Source organism: Scyliorhinus canicula, chromosome 16 (genome assembly GCF_902713615.1).
Source record: "Scyliorhinus canicula chromosome 16, sScyCan1.1, whole genome shotgun sequence".
NCBI lineage: Eukaryota > Metazoa > Chordata > Chondrichthyes > Carcharhiniformes > Scyliorhinidae > Scyliorhinus > Scyliorhinus canicula.
In genome coordinates, this window is record NC_052161.1 from 10,551,911 (window position 1) to 10,569,762 (window position 17,852).

General features: G+C 43.0%; 1 protein-coding gene across 1 annotated transcript in view; it reads right to left on the minus strand.

Moving 5' to 3' along the window:
* The window catches only part of LOC119979688 (metal transporter CNNM1), an 85,304-nt gene that overhangs the window by 26,631 nt on the left and 40,821 nt on the right, over nt 1-17,852 (minus strand). The window contains exons 6-7 of the mRNA XM_038822232.1: nt 6,043-6,206; nt 3,866-4,031 (exon numbers count right to left, since the gene is read on the minus strand). Coding sequence (XP_038678160.1) covers nt 3,866-4,031; nt 6,043-6,206 — 330 coding nt within the window. The remainder of the gene's footprint in view (nt 1-3,865; nt 4,032-6,042; nt 6,207-17,852) is intronic.

Below are 17,852 nucleotides of genomic sequence, written 5' to 3' on the forward strand. Positions count from 1 at the left end.
GACCAGTGCAAATCATCAAGCAATTTGTGGTAATTTGCAACTCTTGGGGTATTTCTTCCTAGCCAAAATTTTTAAAAATTTGTTCATGGGATGAGGGTGTCGCAGACTGGGCCAGCATTTGTTGCCCATCTCTAATTGCCCTTGAGGGGAAGTTAAGAGTCAACTGCTGTGGATCTGAAGTCACATTTAGGCCAGATCAGGTAAGGACGGCAAATTGTTTTCCCTAAAGCACATTAGTGAACCAGATGGACTTTAACAAGAATCGACAATGGTTTTCATGTGATCATTAGACTTTTAGTAAGAAGTCTTACAACACCAGGTTAAAGTCCTAGTAGGAAGTCTTACAACACCAGGTTGAAGTCCAACAGGTTTGTTTCAAATCACTAGCTTTCGGAGCACTGCTCCTTCCTCAAGTGAATCTGAGGAAGGAGCAGTTCTCCGAAAGCTAGTGATTCGAAACAAACCTGTTGGACTTTAACCTGGTGTTGTAAGACGTCTTACTGTGCCCACCCCAGTCCAAAGCCGGCATCTCCACATCATTAGACTTTTAATTCCAGATTTTTATTGAATTCAAATTTCACCATCTGCAGTGGTGGGATTTGAGCCTGGGTCCCCAGAGCATCACTCTGGGTCTCTGGTTTAATTGTCCAGTGACAATATCACTATGCCACCACCTCCCCAAATCTGTTAGCTATGTAGATATTCAATAATAGGATATGCCTTAAACCCAACATTATTTTGTCAGCACACTCTGGGTCATTCTCCCTTTTCTTATTCCCACTGTCATCCTGAAAATGCTCAATTTCTCTTTCGACTTTCTTGGGCTACAGACCTTTCCAAGCATGAAGGAGCTTGTGAAAGAGTTCCCTGGCAACTCACCTCTTGCACTCTTTACTAATTATCACTTCTCCAGTCACACCTTCTTGCACTGACTCAGCAGGAAACGTGAAGAGGAAAATATTAATGGACTGTTGCAAAAAAACTCCAGAGTTTCAACACACCGTCATCGCGTCGACCACAATATCCCACCAGTAGTAGATTGGGTAGCAAAGCCTTCAAAGTTGATAAGTTTCTGCCACCCTGATTAAAACTAGTTGTGGAGCATACATTTAATCAAAAATCGCTACCGTTGAAGTTGGTGTCCCTATTGTTAATTTACATGCATTTTTCCAAAATGAATTAACTTCAAAAGTAAAAGCAAAATACTTCAATAGGTAGAAATTGGAAATAAAAAGAGAACATGCTGGGAAACACTAAGCAGCATCTGTGATGTTTCAGGTCAATGACCGTGCAGCAGAACTGGAACTTAAGTTAAAGAACAGGTTGTTTCTCCTTTACCATCACATACAATGAATGGCTTGGGGACCTCCCGTTTGCATTGTGAGCTTTCAACAGCAGCACCAGATTTCCAATCACATCACACGGAGCAGTAGTGTTGGTCACTTAAATCAATGACCCTGCAGGGGTTGTTGTGTTTAATGGAAGGATGGGTTAATGCCCCCATTTTATTAAACATGTCTATTCTAAATTGAGCCATCACACCGAGTACCAAGTAGAGGTGAGACATGTTCGCCACTGACAGCAATAAAATATTAAGAAGTCACGGACTGTCCCATGTACTGATGAATGTGCAATCAACCAATCAATGCACCATAATCAGTGGGGAAGATCACATGGTCCTTTCACCTGGTGATACAATAGGGAAATGTGTAAGAAATGGAAAGGTAAAAATGTCTATAGACACCACTATCGCTGCAAATGATTGGCTGTGGCCGGACTTACAGACATCAAGACTTACAGCCAAACAATGTATTTTACTGTAAAAAGAAACTATTTTATAAAAGTGTCTCCACAAGCTGAAGCAAACAGATTCATAAGTCAATCCCAGTCATTTACAGTCCTGACAATCGCCACACATGATTCACAGAAGAATTGCCTAACCACCTTTATTCTGCCTGGGAATAGTGGTGTGGCTGATTGCAGCTAACAATATTGACTTGTTACTAAATACAAGCTGTAAAAATGCATCAAAGCTCAAAGGTCAATTAAATTTAGTAAAAAAATAACAACATTAACTTGGAAATCAATCAGAACGCATAATAAATATTTCAAAGTTGGATTGAAATATTTAAAAGATTTAGAATAGGGGGAGTGATTCATTTTAAATAACAATGTACTGCAAGTAAAGGAGATAAGTTTCCTTAAAATTACAGAATTTCCATTATTCAATGTCTGTGTAATATCAGAAATGATGTCACTTTGCAGAGGTAAATTAGCAGTTGAGACAAACTTGATGCTTGAATAGCTAACTCTCATCACTGTGACACAATAGGATATGACAGTTCCTAACCAAAACACTATTAAGATCAAGGAATAAGTCAGTATACCTCGTTCTGAAAACGAACTGATAAACTAAGCAATAAAACTCAATTTGTCAAAAACAGCTGCTTTGCATTTACATGGTGTTGAAAACTACTTACTAAAATAAATTGAGTTTGGTTAACACAGACATCGATCAATCAACAGAATTATCTGTTGTGGATGCAGCACTTATACGGCAATTCTACATTATGTTTGTAATTTCTTGCTGTAATTTATTCCAAAAATGTTGCAACAAAATGTAAGCTGCAAATCAAATCATTTACCAGTCTTGTGAATTGATTTCAAACTAATTAACTAAGAAAATCATTATTACTGACTTCACGTAAATAGGGCCATTAAATTTCTTTAATTTTATTTATTCTGACTTCATTTATGCTTATCTGAAAGAATGAAATACTGTCCTTAACATTAGTCTGGGATTTCATGTCAATAACACCAATACAAGTGCACAAACATTATAGAATCAAGCAATAGAAAAATATACAGTGGCAATTCTCAATAAATGTCACAACTGAAGTAAACACTAACATTCAATAAATATTTTTTAAAAATCGAAGTCTTTACTGCAACCCGCTGAAGTGTGGCAACTTCTGCCAGTTGTGCAAAACTAAAATGCGTAATAATTGTAGAATTCCCGTAACACACAGTGTCACTCAATCACGTAGCTTATCACACAAGACAATAAATTTTAGTGAACAGATTAAGGAACAATCCATTGGCGAGAGAGAGGGATATCTTTAGAAACATCTCAACTTCCAAAAGTTGGCGCCATAGTTAAAATAGAGTCATTATCTGTCCACTAATAGTTAGAATGAACAGTCCCATATGTTTTATGCTGCAGTGGGGGGAGCAGAAGCTTAAGCAAATTAAGTCAGTCGGTGCTTTCCCATTCTACAACAGAAAACTCTCAGCAACTGTTCATTACCATGTTAGTATAAACACAATGTGCAGAAATAGTTTTTATTTTAAATCATGCAGTTAGGTAAAGTTAGAAATGGCAAAAAAAATACAACTCATGACAGAAATTAAAAACAAAGCACAACCTTTCTAGTGAATTGCAATGCAGCATTCCAAGGGTTTGTTTGCAATCAGCATTCTTCACAGTCAGATACTGTTCATCAGCCTTTAATGCTTCATGTGAGGCCGCAGACATTGTAAACATAAACAAGAAGAGTCAGTGCAGGGTTTAAAGTACAGTGGACAATAAGGAGGGCAAACAACCAAAGTTGTATGGTCATAGATATGAAGTTTAAAGGTTCATATCAAATACCGTAGCAACAGCAGCCATAAATTCAGGTGCAAATGAACAAGCTCGTTTCAGTTAATGCAGAGTGTTTAGCTGATTTTTCCTTCATAAATTAAAAATGGCCAAAATGTTTGGCACTGAAGTCTGTTAATGCACTGACACATCCAAGCTAGATGCACATTTAAGGACTCAGGGCTTCCAAGTAAGCTATACTGAATTCTCATCAAGGAGACTTACGAATCACACGTTTCTTCCCATTGGACAAGTTAGTGGTTTCAGTAAATATGCTAGTCGTTAGGTCTTTACTTGTTGATTCTGTCAGTGCCATATCAGGTTCAGGGGTCTGGGGAGAAATCTCCAATTGGGTTGCTGTTACCGCATTTGCATACTGCATCCTCGTGATCTGAACAAAGATAAAAAGTAACTTTTATAACACGCAAAATACTGCAGATGCTGGAGATCTGAGTTAAAACAGAAATTGCTGGGAAAACTCAGCAGAACTGGCAGCACCTTGTTGAGAGAGAAACAGAGTCAACATTTGGAGTCCAATAGGACTTCTTCAGAACTGAATAGAGGCAAGAAGGCGATCAGTTTTATACGGTTGAGAAAGGGTCACTGGCAAGTGAAGCAAAGGCGGGCTGGGATAAGTTAGAGGGCAGGGGAGACTGAATGACAAAAATGTCATGGAACACCAGGCAAAGGGATGGTAATGTTACAAAGTAGGTGTCAATAGCAGTATAAAGATCAGTGCTGTCTGAAAGCAAAAGCATGAGAACAAGATAGAGACCGACAATTGCCAGTGGGGGTGCGGGGGAGAGCATAAATGGGGAAGCGATCATATGGTCAGGGTCTTGCTTGCACACTGAGCAAAGATGTTCAGCAAAGTGATCACAGAGTCAGCGTTTGGTCTCCCCAATGTAGAAATGACCGCATTATAAGCAATGAATGCGCAACACTAAATTCAAAATACAAGTAAATCGCTGAGTACACCTGGAAGGACATTAAAACACACCTAGCATGCAGGTTCTCGAAGATATATGGTGGAGGCAGTATGAGAAACTGAACAATTATAGAATCTTTACCTTTCCCTCATTTACGGATCGCACAGTGGTTAACAGCACCAGGATCCCAGGTTCAATTCCCGGCTTGGAACACTGTCTGTGCAGAATCTGCACATTCTCCCCGTGTCGCTCTTAGTGTCCAAAAAGGTTCGGTGGGGTTGCTGGGTTATAGGCATGGGGGTGGCGGTGTGGGTTTAAGTGGGGCCAGTGCAGACCTGATGGTCAAATGGCCTCCATTTGCACTGTAAATTCTATGATAGAGAAGGCCATTTGGCCCTTTGAGTCTGCACCAACCCTCCGAAAGAGCACCCCACCTAGGCTCAATCCTCCGCCCTATGCCTGCAATCCCATCTACTAGGGAGCAATTTAGCATGGCCAATCCTCCTAACCTGCACATCTTTGGACTGTGAGAAGAAACCAGAGCACCAGGAGGGAACCCACACGGACAGGGGGGAGAACGCGCAAACTCCACACAGAGTCACCCACGGTAGGAATCAAACCCAGGTCCCTGGCGCTGAGGCAGCAGTGTTAACCACTGTCCTAATGCTCATATAACAATCATACTAATAATAATTTTTGTCTTCAAATCTCAACTAGAGTCTTTGTAAATTACTGTCTGTCCCAATGTTATCCCAATTGATCGCCTCCTCTCTCAAAATATTAGCTAATGTTCGGGTAGAGACCAACACATGGAGAGTCTGCAAAAGCAGAGTTCAGAAACACTCATGTGACAATCACCTGGGGGAAATTTGAGGAGAAACCCAGAGAAGATCAATTGAGTGGGGTGTTGTCTGCCCATACCCGAGCCTGTTGGGCTACAGGGATTGTATATTTATAGTGAACATTACATCGTAAGATATATTGCGCAGCCCGTGTTATCCTAGAAAACTTTACATTTGTGAAGATAAGGGGTGAGTGAGGGAATATCCTGTAAATCTTTGGGTTTAATAAATGTTTTCTTTGGTGTTGAAGACTAATTGGCAGTCCTCTGACTCTGTTCCTCCACGTTTTCTAAACAACGTAAAAATTAGGGTTTGTGAGCCAGGGTTCTGTTCTAGGACTTTCCTGTCCAGTTGTAACAGCAACTGGGATTGTAACACTTGTGCCTCATAGAATCATAGAAACGCAACATTGGGGAGGGAGGCCATTCAGCCCACAAAGTCCATTCGGGAATTGAATGGCCTCCTCATGCTCCTCTTATGTTCTTATTCCATTAATGGGAATGTAGTGGTCAGACGTTTGCCATGGCGAAGACTACTGTGGCAACGCACAGTTCCGTCACTATGCATCCACACAATGAATCAGCTGAAACAACATTCTCAGGAGGATCACAACACAGAAGCAAGCTTTTACCTTCACAAACTGGATGTCAGTTAATAGCCGTACAGAGTAGTCTGGAACATAGTTGTAACTACTTAAACTTTGTTGAGGGGTACTACCCCCAAATTCAGTCCGCTCCGGTCGATTTACTGTGTCTGTCCACTGCATTCCAAGGCTCTGATTTGGTGATCTGGTGTCTGGGAACATAAATATTGAAGAGAAATAAAATGACACCCTCTAATAACTTTATATAAATAATAGTCACAAAAATGGTGTAAGAGATTGCCGAGGCTCTGTCAGAATACATTATTGAAACAGCCTCAGCAAAGCTTGCTGGGCTGCTGACCTTAAGGGCTACAATGATCATTACACTTTGGAAATGGTTCCCAAGACTAGTCGGATATGCTTGCAAGAACAAGCACCATTTCAATAATAAATAAAACAGTATAAGGTGTCTTTAACTAGTTATCGGATTTGTTCAAGTAGCAAAATCTCATTAAGAAAGTCTGGTTGCGCTGCTAACAGCACCATCTATAGGTCAGTAGCATTTACGATTTTTCATGACAAGAATCTTTTAAGGAGCAAATTCTCCTGTGATTTCTGACTGGCCAACATTTATTCCTTAGGCTCAAAACACCGGAAATAAGGCCAAAACCCAAAATAGCTGAACCACAATAAATTCCAAACTGGGGTAGCAATTTAAGTGAGGTGAATGCTAATGTCTCTGACCCTTCCACCTCATTTTGCTCATCGCTGGCCAGCAGAATCAGGTAGTGATGTGGTGTAGTGGTAATGTCACTTGAAATTGACTCGGTCTACACCTCCAGCTGTGTTGTGAAAGCGGACAGCATACTCAAAGACCCCTCCCACCCGAGTTATTCCCTCTTCCATCGGGCAGAAGATACTAAAGTCTGAGAACACACACTAACAGATTCAAAAACAGCTTTTTCCCGCTGTTACCAGACTCTGACCCTCTTAAGGACTGCACTGATCTCTCCACACACCTTCTCTCTACTGCTGCAGCATCATAGTCCTTGGGCGGGATTCCCTGATCCTGGAACGAAATGTTGATGCCGTCGTAAACGCCGGAGCATTTTACGCCGGCGTCAACAGGCCCCTAGGAGCAACAATCCTGCGCTGCACACTGCTCACGCTGCTCCAGCTGCCGATACCGGCGCCAGAACTGGCACCGCGGGTCCGCGCTATGGGTGGCGTGGATTCGTGCATGTGCATGGATTGTCTTCTCCATGCCGGCCCCACACATGGCGGAGAGCTACAGGGGACCAGCGCGGAGGAAAATAGGCCACCACCAGGATAAGCCCGCCGGCCGATTGGTAGGCCCCGATCGCAGGCCAGGCCACCGTGGAGGCCCCCCCACCCCCCCCCCCCCCCCCCCCGCCCCGCAATGTGAACACCGTGGTCCCGCCGGGTAGGACCACACGTGAACAGCGCTGGCGGGACTCGGCCTAACTCGGCGTGCACTCGGCCAACCGTGCACAGAGATTTGCCGGGGGTGCCACTCCGGCGCCAATGGCACCGCTTCTCCGGTCACCGGAGAATCGGCACACCGCCACCGGGGCGTCGCCGCATGAATCGCGCCCCCGCCACCCCCAGCGATTCTCCGACCCGGCGTGGGGTCAGAGAATCCCGCCCCTTATGCTTCATCCTATGTCTATGTACTTACATTGTGCATTTATCGCATCTTTAATGTTTCTCATGTATGCAACGATCTGCCTGGACTGTAGGCAGAACAATACTTTTCACTGTACCTCAGTATACGCAACAATAAATCCAAATCTAAATCAATGGCCACCTTCAATTGCTTGACATAATTCGGTGTTGCCAAAACTGGTACGGTGGTTAGCCCAGTTTTCAGACTGTCAAATGCCTCCTGATATTCTGATGTCCAATTTCCAGTTCTTTTTTAAAAGTTCAATCAGTGGAGCAACCACACTGCTGAAATTTGGCACAGATTTTCTGTAGAAACCACTCATGCCCAGAAATCTCAGGATTTTCTTCCCCGTTGATGGTATTGGGGACTCACCAATAGTTTTTGTTTTCATGCTTCAAGGGGCCATCTGATCATGTCCAACAGTATGGCCTAAGAGTGTGACTTGGGCTTTTGCAAACTCAAGTTAGTCAAGTTTATCACCAAGCCAGCCTCCTGTAGTTGGTAGAACAATTCCTTTAACTGTTCAAATGCTCCTTCCACGTTTGATTGAACATTCCCAGATCAGATCGTCTATGTATTCTTGAATCCAGAAATGGCCTTTCTGGTTAGTCTTTGGAATGTTGCGGCCACATTCTTTATTCCAAACGGCATAACTTTAAACTGATACAGACCATTTGGCATTACAAAAGCATTAACTTCCTTCGCCCTTTCTGATATGTAACATATATTGCAATATACAATATACAACACATAAAAATGGTGGAACATATACTTAAGTGTAATATGCCATACATAATAAGGGCTGTAATAAACCACATACGTGTTGAAATATATCACATTTAACAAATGTTAATATACGACAGTCATGAAGTGCTGTAATGCAGTACAAATAGTAATAGCTGCAATGTATCGCAAATAGTAACGGTTGTAATATCAGTCAGTTAATGCCATTGGCATGTGGTAACTGGGAAACCCACCTAGTCTGGTTTTAAATACGTCTGTGGGTTCATTAATTCAGCATATTGTTGGAAAACAAAGGTAGTTTTAAAGGATTTAAATTGGTAAACATTAGAAATAAGGTGGCTTTATGGTAGCACAAGTGGCTAGCACTGTGGCTTCATAGCGTCAGGGTCCCAGGTTCGATTCGCCACTGGGTCACTGACTGTGCGGAGTCTACACGTTCTCCCCGTGTGTGCGTGGGTTTCCTCCGGGGTCCCCGGTTTCCTCCCACAGTCCAAAGACGTGTAGGTTAGGTGGATTGGCCATGATAAATTGCCCTTAGTGACCAAAAAGGTTAGATGGGGTTATTGAGTTACAGGGATAGGGTGGAAGTACGGGCTTAAATGGGTTGGTGCAGACTCGATGGGCCGAATGGCCTCCTTCTGCACTGTATGTTCTATATTCTATTTTCTAAAGGTACTTGCTAGTATCCCTTCAGTAAGTCAATTTTGGTAATAAACTTTGCTTATCCCACCTTTTCAATAGTCTTCCAAATGAGGAATAGGACACGAATCTTATTTTATAACTTCATTGACTTTTCTATAGTTCACACATAATTGTTGTGTTCCGGGCAGCACGGTGGTACAGTGGTTAGCATTGCTGCCTACGGCGCTGAGGACCCGGGTTCGAATCCTGGCCCTGGGTCACTGTCTGTGTGGAGTTTGCACATTCTCCGTGTTTGCGTGTGTTTCACCCCCACAACCCAAAAGATGTGCAGGATAGGTGGATTGGCCATGCTAAATTGCCCCTTAATTGGAAAAAATAATTGGGTACTCTAAATGTAGAAATAATAAATTTTTAAAAAATTAATAATAATTGTTGCGTTCCATCTCATTTTGGTTCCATCACAATAGGTGAGCTCGAGTTGCTGCAACTTACTTCAATGATATCATTCTTTTTATTGAAAATATTTTTATTACAGCAAGAAAGGAGGAAACAGAAAAAAATGGGGGTAAAGACTGGCTTTCACACGAAGTATCGTACAATAACATAGGTTTGAATGGCCAGCTTCGGGCCCCTCCTTGTCACCATAGCCGTGACTGGGCTCCAACGCTGGATAATATTTACATTTGTACAACAATGTTTGATTTTCAGAAGTCTGTCGGGGTTCACTAGGGTCTCTGTCGCTTGGCAATAGGAGTCGTTTCTCATTGTCTCCATCTGTATTCTGGTATGTTCGGGGTCACCCCCTCGATTGTTCATTCTGTCCATGTTGGTGGGGGTTGAGATGGAGCCGTGCCCGTCGTCCACTACAGTCAGCGTTCCTCCATCCCGTCCCCATGTCCCAACGGTAGCGTCCACTCCTTCCGGTACGAACTTGTGCTTATTGCAGATGGGGACCCCCGTGGACATCTTGCTCAGTTGAAAATGGCATCTAAACTGGTTCCAAGTCCTAATGGTGGCCACTACAACTGGGCTCCTGCAGTGCAGGGGGCCGGAAGCGGTGGGGTGGCCAGCGGACAGAGAGAGGTCCCTATGCAGGTGGCCTCCTCCATTTGGATCCAATCCGCCTCTGGTTCCCTTAGCCATCCTCTGACCCTCTCCATGTTAGCCACCCAGTGGTAGAAGAGAAGATTTTGTAGGGCCAGCCGCCCCACGTGCGGTACCCATTGTAAAATGGCCTTCCATATTCTCGGCACCCCCCCCCCCCAAAACCCGGGACAAAGGTCATGATTAGTTCGCCAATCTTGCTGAAGCAGGTTTTGGGGATGAAGATCGGGAGCAATCTAAAAATGAAGAGGAACCTAGGCAGCACATTCATTTTGATGGTCTGAACCCTTCCAGCTAGTGAAAGAGGGAATGAGTCCCATCTTTGCAGGTCCCTCTTCACCTCCTCCACCAGGCTGGAGAGGTTACATTTGTGGAGCCTCTTCCGGGTTTGGGCCACTTGAATCCCCAGATACCTGAACTTATTCTGGGTTACTTTAAACGGCCGTTCCTCCAGCTCCGCTCCTCCCTCTCAGGGGTTTACCGGGAAGATTTTGTTCTTACCCAGGCTAAGTTTGTAACCTGAGAAAGCGCCAAACTCCCTCAGGAATCTGGTTATCTTTCCCCTGCTGGCCAGGAGATTCAATACGTTGAGGAGTAGGTCATCCGCATACAATGAAACTCTATGCTCTCAGCCGCCTCTTTGGATGCCTGTCCACCAATCCGCCGATCTAAGGGCGATAGCCAGCAGCTCAATTGCTCATGCGAATAAAAGTATTCGGAGTGCTGTACAGGAGCCTCACCCACATGGTTAATCCCTCTCCAAACCAAAACCGTTCAAGCATCTCTATGAGGTACCTCCATTCTACTTGATCCAAGTCTATCTCAGCATCCAGGGACACCCTGGATGGGGTCATTACTACGTTCGGCAGGCTGTTCGCTGTTAGTGGTCTTCCTTTCACAAACCCAGTCTGATCGTAATTGAACACATCTAGCACTGCAGCCCCCCAGTCGCCTTGCCAGAGCTTTGCCAAGATTTTTGTGTCAGTGTTTTGGAGAGGGATAGGTCTTTGTATGATCCACACTCTCTCGCATCTTTGTCCTTTTTGGGGATCAATGAGATCGAGACCTGGGCCAGCGTGGGCGACAGCGAGTCACAGAACATTTCCCGCCGGTGCGGGAAAATTTCACAGACAGTAAAATAAATAAGTGGGACATCATGGGATTGGAGTAGAAGCTAAATATCATAAGTGTGCTTTTGCTTTAATCATATTTGAGAAATTTGACATTCCACGAATATAAACTTTGTCTTTCAAGCCCAAAGGAGTTAGTTCTTCAACAGTATTTATGAAGTTAGTGCAGCACGTCTTCGCTTAAAGTCACTTAACGGTGACTCACTTTCACTTGGTCAATAGAGTAGCATCAGTATACCTGTTTAACGTTGCAGGTTTCACTTTAGTGTTGTTTGCCACCACCTTCCTCTTCTGTGGCATGCCTACTCGCATGACTTTATCCCCAGTGCTTCCAACCTCGCCTGCAGTCCCTCTTCCTCCTGCTTCAGGCCTTGCCAACTCCTGACCTTAACTACCTCCCACCATCCCCTCACACCTTGCCCATTCGCAGCCGCCCCCCACTGCCAATAATACCCTCTCCCTGACCACGACTCCTCCCTCTCACCTCCCAGCTTCTGTTCTTAACCGAATCCTCGGGTCTGTTCTTCAGTGGTTCCTGACTTCTGGCTCAGCTCCTGGCTTCGCTCGTAAACTCATACTAAGTCCTAGGCTCCATCTAGTTGCAGAGGACGGTTAGTGCATGCAGCTGCAGACTGCACTGACCAGCTTCTACCACTGGGTGGAGCCAGGTCAATCTAAATACCGTGTAGCTGTACGGAGGTGAGAACAGATACAGTAATTATTTTTAAAGTTTTAATTTATATATTGTATTTCTTTTATATTTAGTGCTGTATTTTTGTTACAAATTACTTCAGCTAGAAATGCAGTGCTGCACATATATGATACAGTATTTCAACTTGTATATTAATTTTTCCCAGGAGAGAAATATACGAAGGAACCCAACTCTGGCTTTAACATTGATTCCTATTGGAACCCACGATTCACCTAAAGTTGTGTTTTTAAGGAATGCAACCTCAACTTTAAGTGAGGACTCCTGTCTGCTGTGCTACAATCCCAGATGAGACCCCCAAAAATTATGATCTTGGTAGACATCAATAATGTTTTAATTTTTGTTTAAGAATCCAAAAGCCCAGGGATTGCGGGTAGTGTCTCGTGATAGATAGAAAACAGTTTAGCAGACAGGAAGCGAAGATTGGGAATAAATAGATCTTTTTTTGGCAAGCAGTGACAGCGAGGTACCGCAGGGCTGTGTGCTAGGGCTCCAGCTGTTCACATTCTATATGAATGATTTGGTCGCGGGAACTAAATGTATTATCTCCAAACATGCAGATGATACAAAGTTGGGTGGGAGGGTGAGCTGTGAGGAGGATGCAGAGATGCTTCAGCGGGATTTGGACAGGCTGAACGGGTATATGTATGACAGATGCTTTATACGATGGATAAATGTGAGGTTATCCATTTCGATAGCAAAAACAGGAAGGCGGATTATTTGAATTGGTGTAAGTTGAGTGGTGGGTACTCAGCGAGACCTTGGGTGTCCTCATGCAACAGTCGCTGAAAGTAAGCACGCAGGTACAGCAGGCAGTAAAGAGGCAAATGGTATGTTCGCTTCATAGTGACAGAATTTGAGTATAGGAATAGAGATGCTTTACTGTAATTGTATAGGGTATTGGTGAGGCCACACCTGGAATATTGTGTGCAGTTTTGGTGTCTTTATTTAAGGATATTCTTGCTTTGGAGTGCAGCGAAGATTTACAAGGCTGATTCCCATGATGATGGGACTGTCATATGAAAAGTTAGGATTATATTAATTGGAGTTTGGAAGAGTGAGAGGGAATCTCATAGAAACTTATAAAATTCCAACTGGATTAGATAGGGTAGATTCAGAAAGAATGTTCCCGAGGTGGGGGAGTCCAGAACTAGGGATCACAGTTTGAGGATAAGGTGTAAACCTTTTAGGACTGAGGTGAGGAGAAATTCCTTCACCCAGAGAGTGGTGAATCTGTGCAATTCACTAGAGCGAGAGAGAGCGAGAACAGAGAGAGAGGCAGGACCAGGGTGCTGAAATTAATGATCAGCCATGATCATATTGAATGGCAGGGCAGGCTTCAAGGGCCGAATGGCCTCCTCTTGCTTCTATTTTCTATGTATCTAAGACTTATCTGGATAGGCACATGAACAGACGGGGTATAGAAGGATACAGACGATTGGTCGAGATAGGACACGTGATTGGCACAGGCTTCGAGGGCCGAAGGGCCTATTCCTGTGCTGAATTGTTCTTTCTTAGTTCTTTGTATGTTTCTATGTATTTACTCAAAGAACGAAAGCCGCAAAGTCCACAGCTTAAATCAAAATAATTGTACTTTCTAAAACTCAAAGAACATGATTCCTAATGAATACACTCTCATCTTAAGTAATCAGTTATGTTAAAGATAATAAAAGTGTCATGAACTCAGGTATGTAGAATCGAACAGACTCTCACATTGTTCAAGTCAGATACTTTTTTTTTTGTAATAAATTTAGAGTACCCAATTATTTTTTCCAATTAAGGGGCAATTTAGTGTGGCCAATCCACCTACTCTGCACATTTTTGGGTTGTGGGGGCGAAACCCACGCAGGCACGGGGAGAATGTGCAAACTCCTCACGGACAGTGACCCAGAGCCGGGATCGAACCTGGGACCTCAGCGCCGTGAGGCAGTTGTGCTAACCACTAGGCCACCATGCTGCCCTCAAGTCAGATACTTAACCAAAAATTAGAAGATTAACTGCTGAGTCTAAGTTCTGCTTCAATTATTCATTTAAGGGTTGTGATTTCTTCGGCATTCCACTTACTTGCGCCAGAACTCTGACGGTTCTAATATTATTTTTCTTTAGTTTTGCATCGCAAACTCTATTGCAGTTTGGCTTTGGCTATCCCTGGAGTTCAACTCATTGTCAACAGCCCTTCACCAGTTCCGACACGTCCCGAAAGATGTGCTTGTTAGGTGAATTGGGCATTCTGAATTCTCCCTCAGTGTACCCGAACAGGCGCCGGAGTGTGGCGACTAGGGGTTTTTCACAGTAACTTCATTGCAGTATTAATGGAAGCCTACTTGTGGCACTAATAAAGATTATTATTAGTTAGCAAGATTTAAAACTATTTTAGCCAACACTCAAAATTTCAGCTGAACTCTGAGAAATGTTTTCTCTCCTTCAGCCAGCTTGTTCGCAAACCTAAAACCTAAACTGCTTGAACGTTGAATTGCACCCTTATAACTTAATTTATGATGACCCTTTCCCCCTCTCTATTGTTTATGTCCTAGACAACCTGGTCACTAAATCATTCACTGAAAGCCAAATGCTTTACCACCATCCCCATCAAATCCGAGGGAAACAGAGTTCTAAAAGAAATAACTACCCCAACACAAAGTTATGCCCCCCCCCAGTCACATGGCTGTCGCAGCTAAAATTAAAAAAATAATAATTTCCTCATTCAACACGGCGTATCCTTATCACAAAGGATATTACAGCAAGACTAATAGTGCGTTAGCTCAGTGATTTCAAACTGATTGCCGTCTACAGGAACATCAACAGAAGTGTAGATACAACAGCAACTTCTGTATTTCAGCGTTTAACTGCATCATGTGCCAATTCCAGATTCAGGAGGAGTAATGTCCGAGAACACAGATATTTCTGCTGTCTTATCTAACTCAAATTCCATGTAATTATAATGTGCTTCAGCAAAAATAATTATAGTCAAGGCATAGAAAAGATGACCACAGTCAATTTTCAGTCTCATGGGCATGATGTTGTTGATTTTTTGCCTTTTGAGTACCCAACAAATTTAATATTGGCGGAGCTCATGCACAAAGATCATTACAAAGCCAGAATGGAAAACAGGCATGCCCATTAAGCGAAATACCATTAGAAGTTAATGACCAATGTTAATCAAAGCAAAATGTCATATTAACCATCACCTCCGATGGCTTTCATGCAAGTTTGTCACCCGAGTTATGTATATTTACACTAGACTGCTATTGACACCACAGGAAAAGTTATAAAGAATGCCACATTATCCATACTGCATCCTACATCGTTTCTCTATTGGACATAGAGTCAAATAACAAATAATGTTTCCAATTTTCTCAAGATGTTGATTTCTTCCCCGAAAATGATTTCAAAAGTGTCACTTTCTGGGATTTTGCCCAAGTTGTCGGTATTCATGTGCGAGGCTGGACAATGAGCATCAGCAGGATTCTTGATTGCTACAGACATCACATCTGAGACCAATCTAGTCCTCATTTGATAAAGAGCAAAACGTCGAGCTGATTTTTCTCTCCTAACCCACTGAGCTGGGGCTAATGGGAATGCCTCCAATTCTGCTCTGGAGATCAGCTGAGACAGAGCAGCCTGGGAATCAGATCTGGAGCTTTCCTCATCCAAATGGTTCAATAACCTGCTGGATAAACTCAGAGAAGCTATCAAAGGAAATTGTTTAAAGCATCTCACATGGGGGCGGGAAGGTAATTAGGTCGCGTGCATTGGTACCGCCTTCCCTGATTGAAAACAGGAGACAAATGTGAGCATGTTTGTGGCAGGTTACATGAGAGGGGTATCATAGTCCCATAGTTAGTCAATGGAAGAATATGTAATGATTTGCACTAAACTAAAATTTCTCTGGGCTGCACACGTTTTCGGGAAAAGTGCACATCCCAGCAGGAGGTTAAAATTAGAGTACCTCTGCTCCAAAAAAACCATAGCCATTACTCAAGCAATGAACAATGTCATTTTTTTCTGTTCCTCGGGAGCCATCAGAAAATGTGATCCTGTGCATCAAGTCATTCAGTCGATAATCAAGGATGAGAAAATTCCTTTCATCCATCCTTATTCACCCATCCAGAGTTATTAAATACCTTTAGTATTTGGTAGTTTATTCCTTTTCCTCCGCCCCCAAACTTAATACACAATTTACATACATCCGGGTATATCCTCAGGGAACAAAGATATTCATAAAGCAGGTATCAATTTCATGGCAATAATGGTTTGATTTTTTACCACACAGAAAATGACTTATCACAATTTACACTAAGAAGACTCCATTACACTCTATGTCACTGATCTTTATTATGTTTCAGGAAAGAGACTCTTCTGAAAAGGAACCTATTGAATACCAATAATATTAGTTGCACTTTTTAAACTGTCTTTCACTCAATTGCACAGTCTTTTCACAACAGCTAGTTCTGTACCTTTACTGAATTTTACCTGTTGAAGACAGTGCAGGAACCAGGTTAACAATTAAGCTAATTATAGTTATTTCTATACAGGACTTTATAAGGTTAGTCTCTCGATCTTAATCAACTGGTAGCACAAATAAAAACAGAAAATGCTAGAAATACTCAGGTCAGTAACATCTGTGGAGGGAGAAACAGAGTTTATGTTTCAATTGAAGTGACCATTCATCAGAATGAGTATCTCCACCATGTTCTTAAAGAATTCCAATATCCACGTTTTGTTTGCTTTTGAATTAATAGTTCAAAGAAGCTTTTACAGACCAAAATTACAACTATTGAACTGAAACATATAAACAACTATACGAATTATAATAGTCTATCACAATAAATTATCACAGATCCTTAGTATCGCAAAAGGGAACTCGTTATAGATTTTAAATTAATTTTTCCAATTAAGGGGCAATTTAGCGCGGCCAATCCACCTACCCTGCACATCTTTGGGTTGTGGGGGAGAGACCCACACAGACACTAGGAGAATGTGCAAACTCCACACAGACAGTCACCTGGGACCAGGATCAAACCTGGGTCCTCGGCGCCGTGAGGCAGCAGTGCTAATCACTGTGCTGCCCCTTTACAGGATCTCGTTATGGCGAAATGAAGTAGAATAGTCAGTTTTACAATGCAGGGCAAGATTTTTCAGATGGCAGGGTTTCCCATCCTGCCACCTGAAGATATGGCGAGCAGCCTCAGAACCATTCAGCACACGAAGGGGAATTAACTGGCTGGAGGCAGGACCTCTGCCCATTTACTTGGGTGAAGTCCCGGCTCAGAATTGTGAGTCTACGGGGGGCGGGGAGAGAGATCAGACCCCCGTAGACTCACAATGGGAAGCGCATGCATAGATTTTTAAATAAATTTAGAAGTGCTACTTTCTTACTTTAACTTATATTTAACTTATGGTAGCATAATGTAATAATTCTGCAGTCAACTAAAGTAAGTTCTTATCAGAACTCTGATCGAAGGTTTTATCCAATACTTCCGGTCCAAAAAAAAAGTTGCAGAGCCAATATGCAGCAGTGGATATTGGATATGAATAGAATCTGCATAACCCACCCACCTAGTTCCCTTAGTTCATATTAGGAAACCCACAGAAACTTACCAGGAACGCTGCTCCTCTCTCACTGAATCTCCCTCCAATCAGCTGGCAGTGTCAATTTCAGCGGCCGGCTCACTTTGATCCGGAGAGGGAAGCTGACAGTTGGGGTCCATAAGCCCCCCCGCCATATATCGCGAACCGCGGTATTGCGGAGCGCGGTATAACGGGGGACTACTGTAGTCACATCCCTCCAATTAGAAAAGCACCCCTCCATTGCTACTCTCTGCCTTCTGTGACCTAGCCA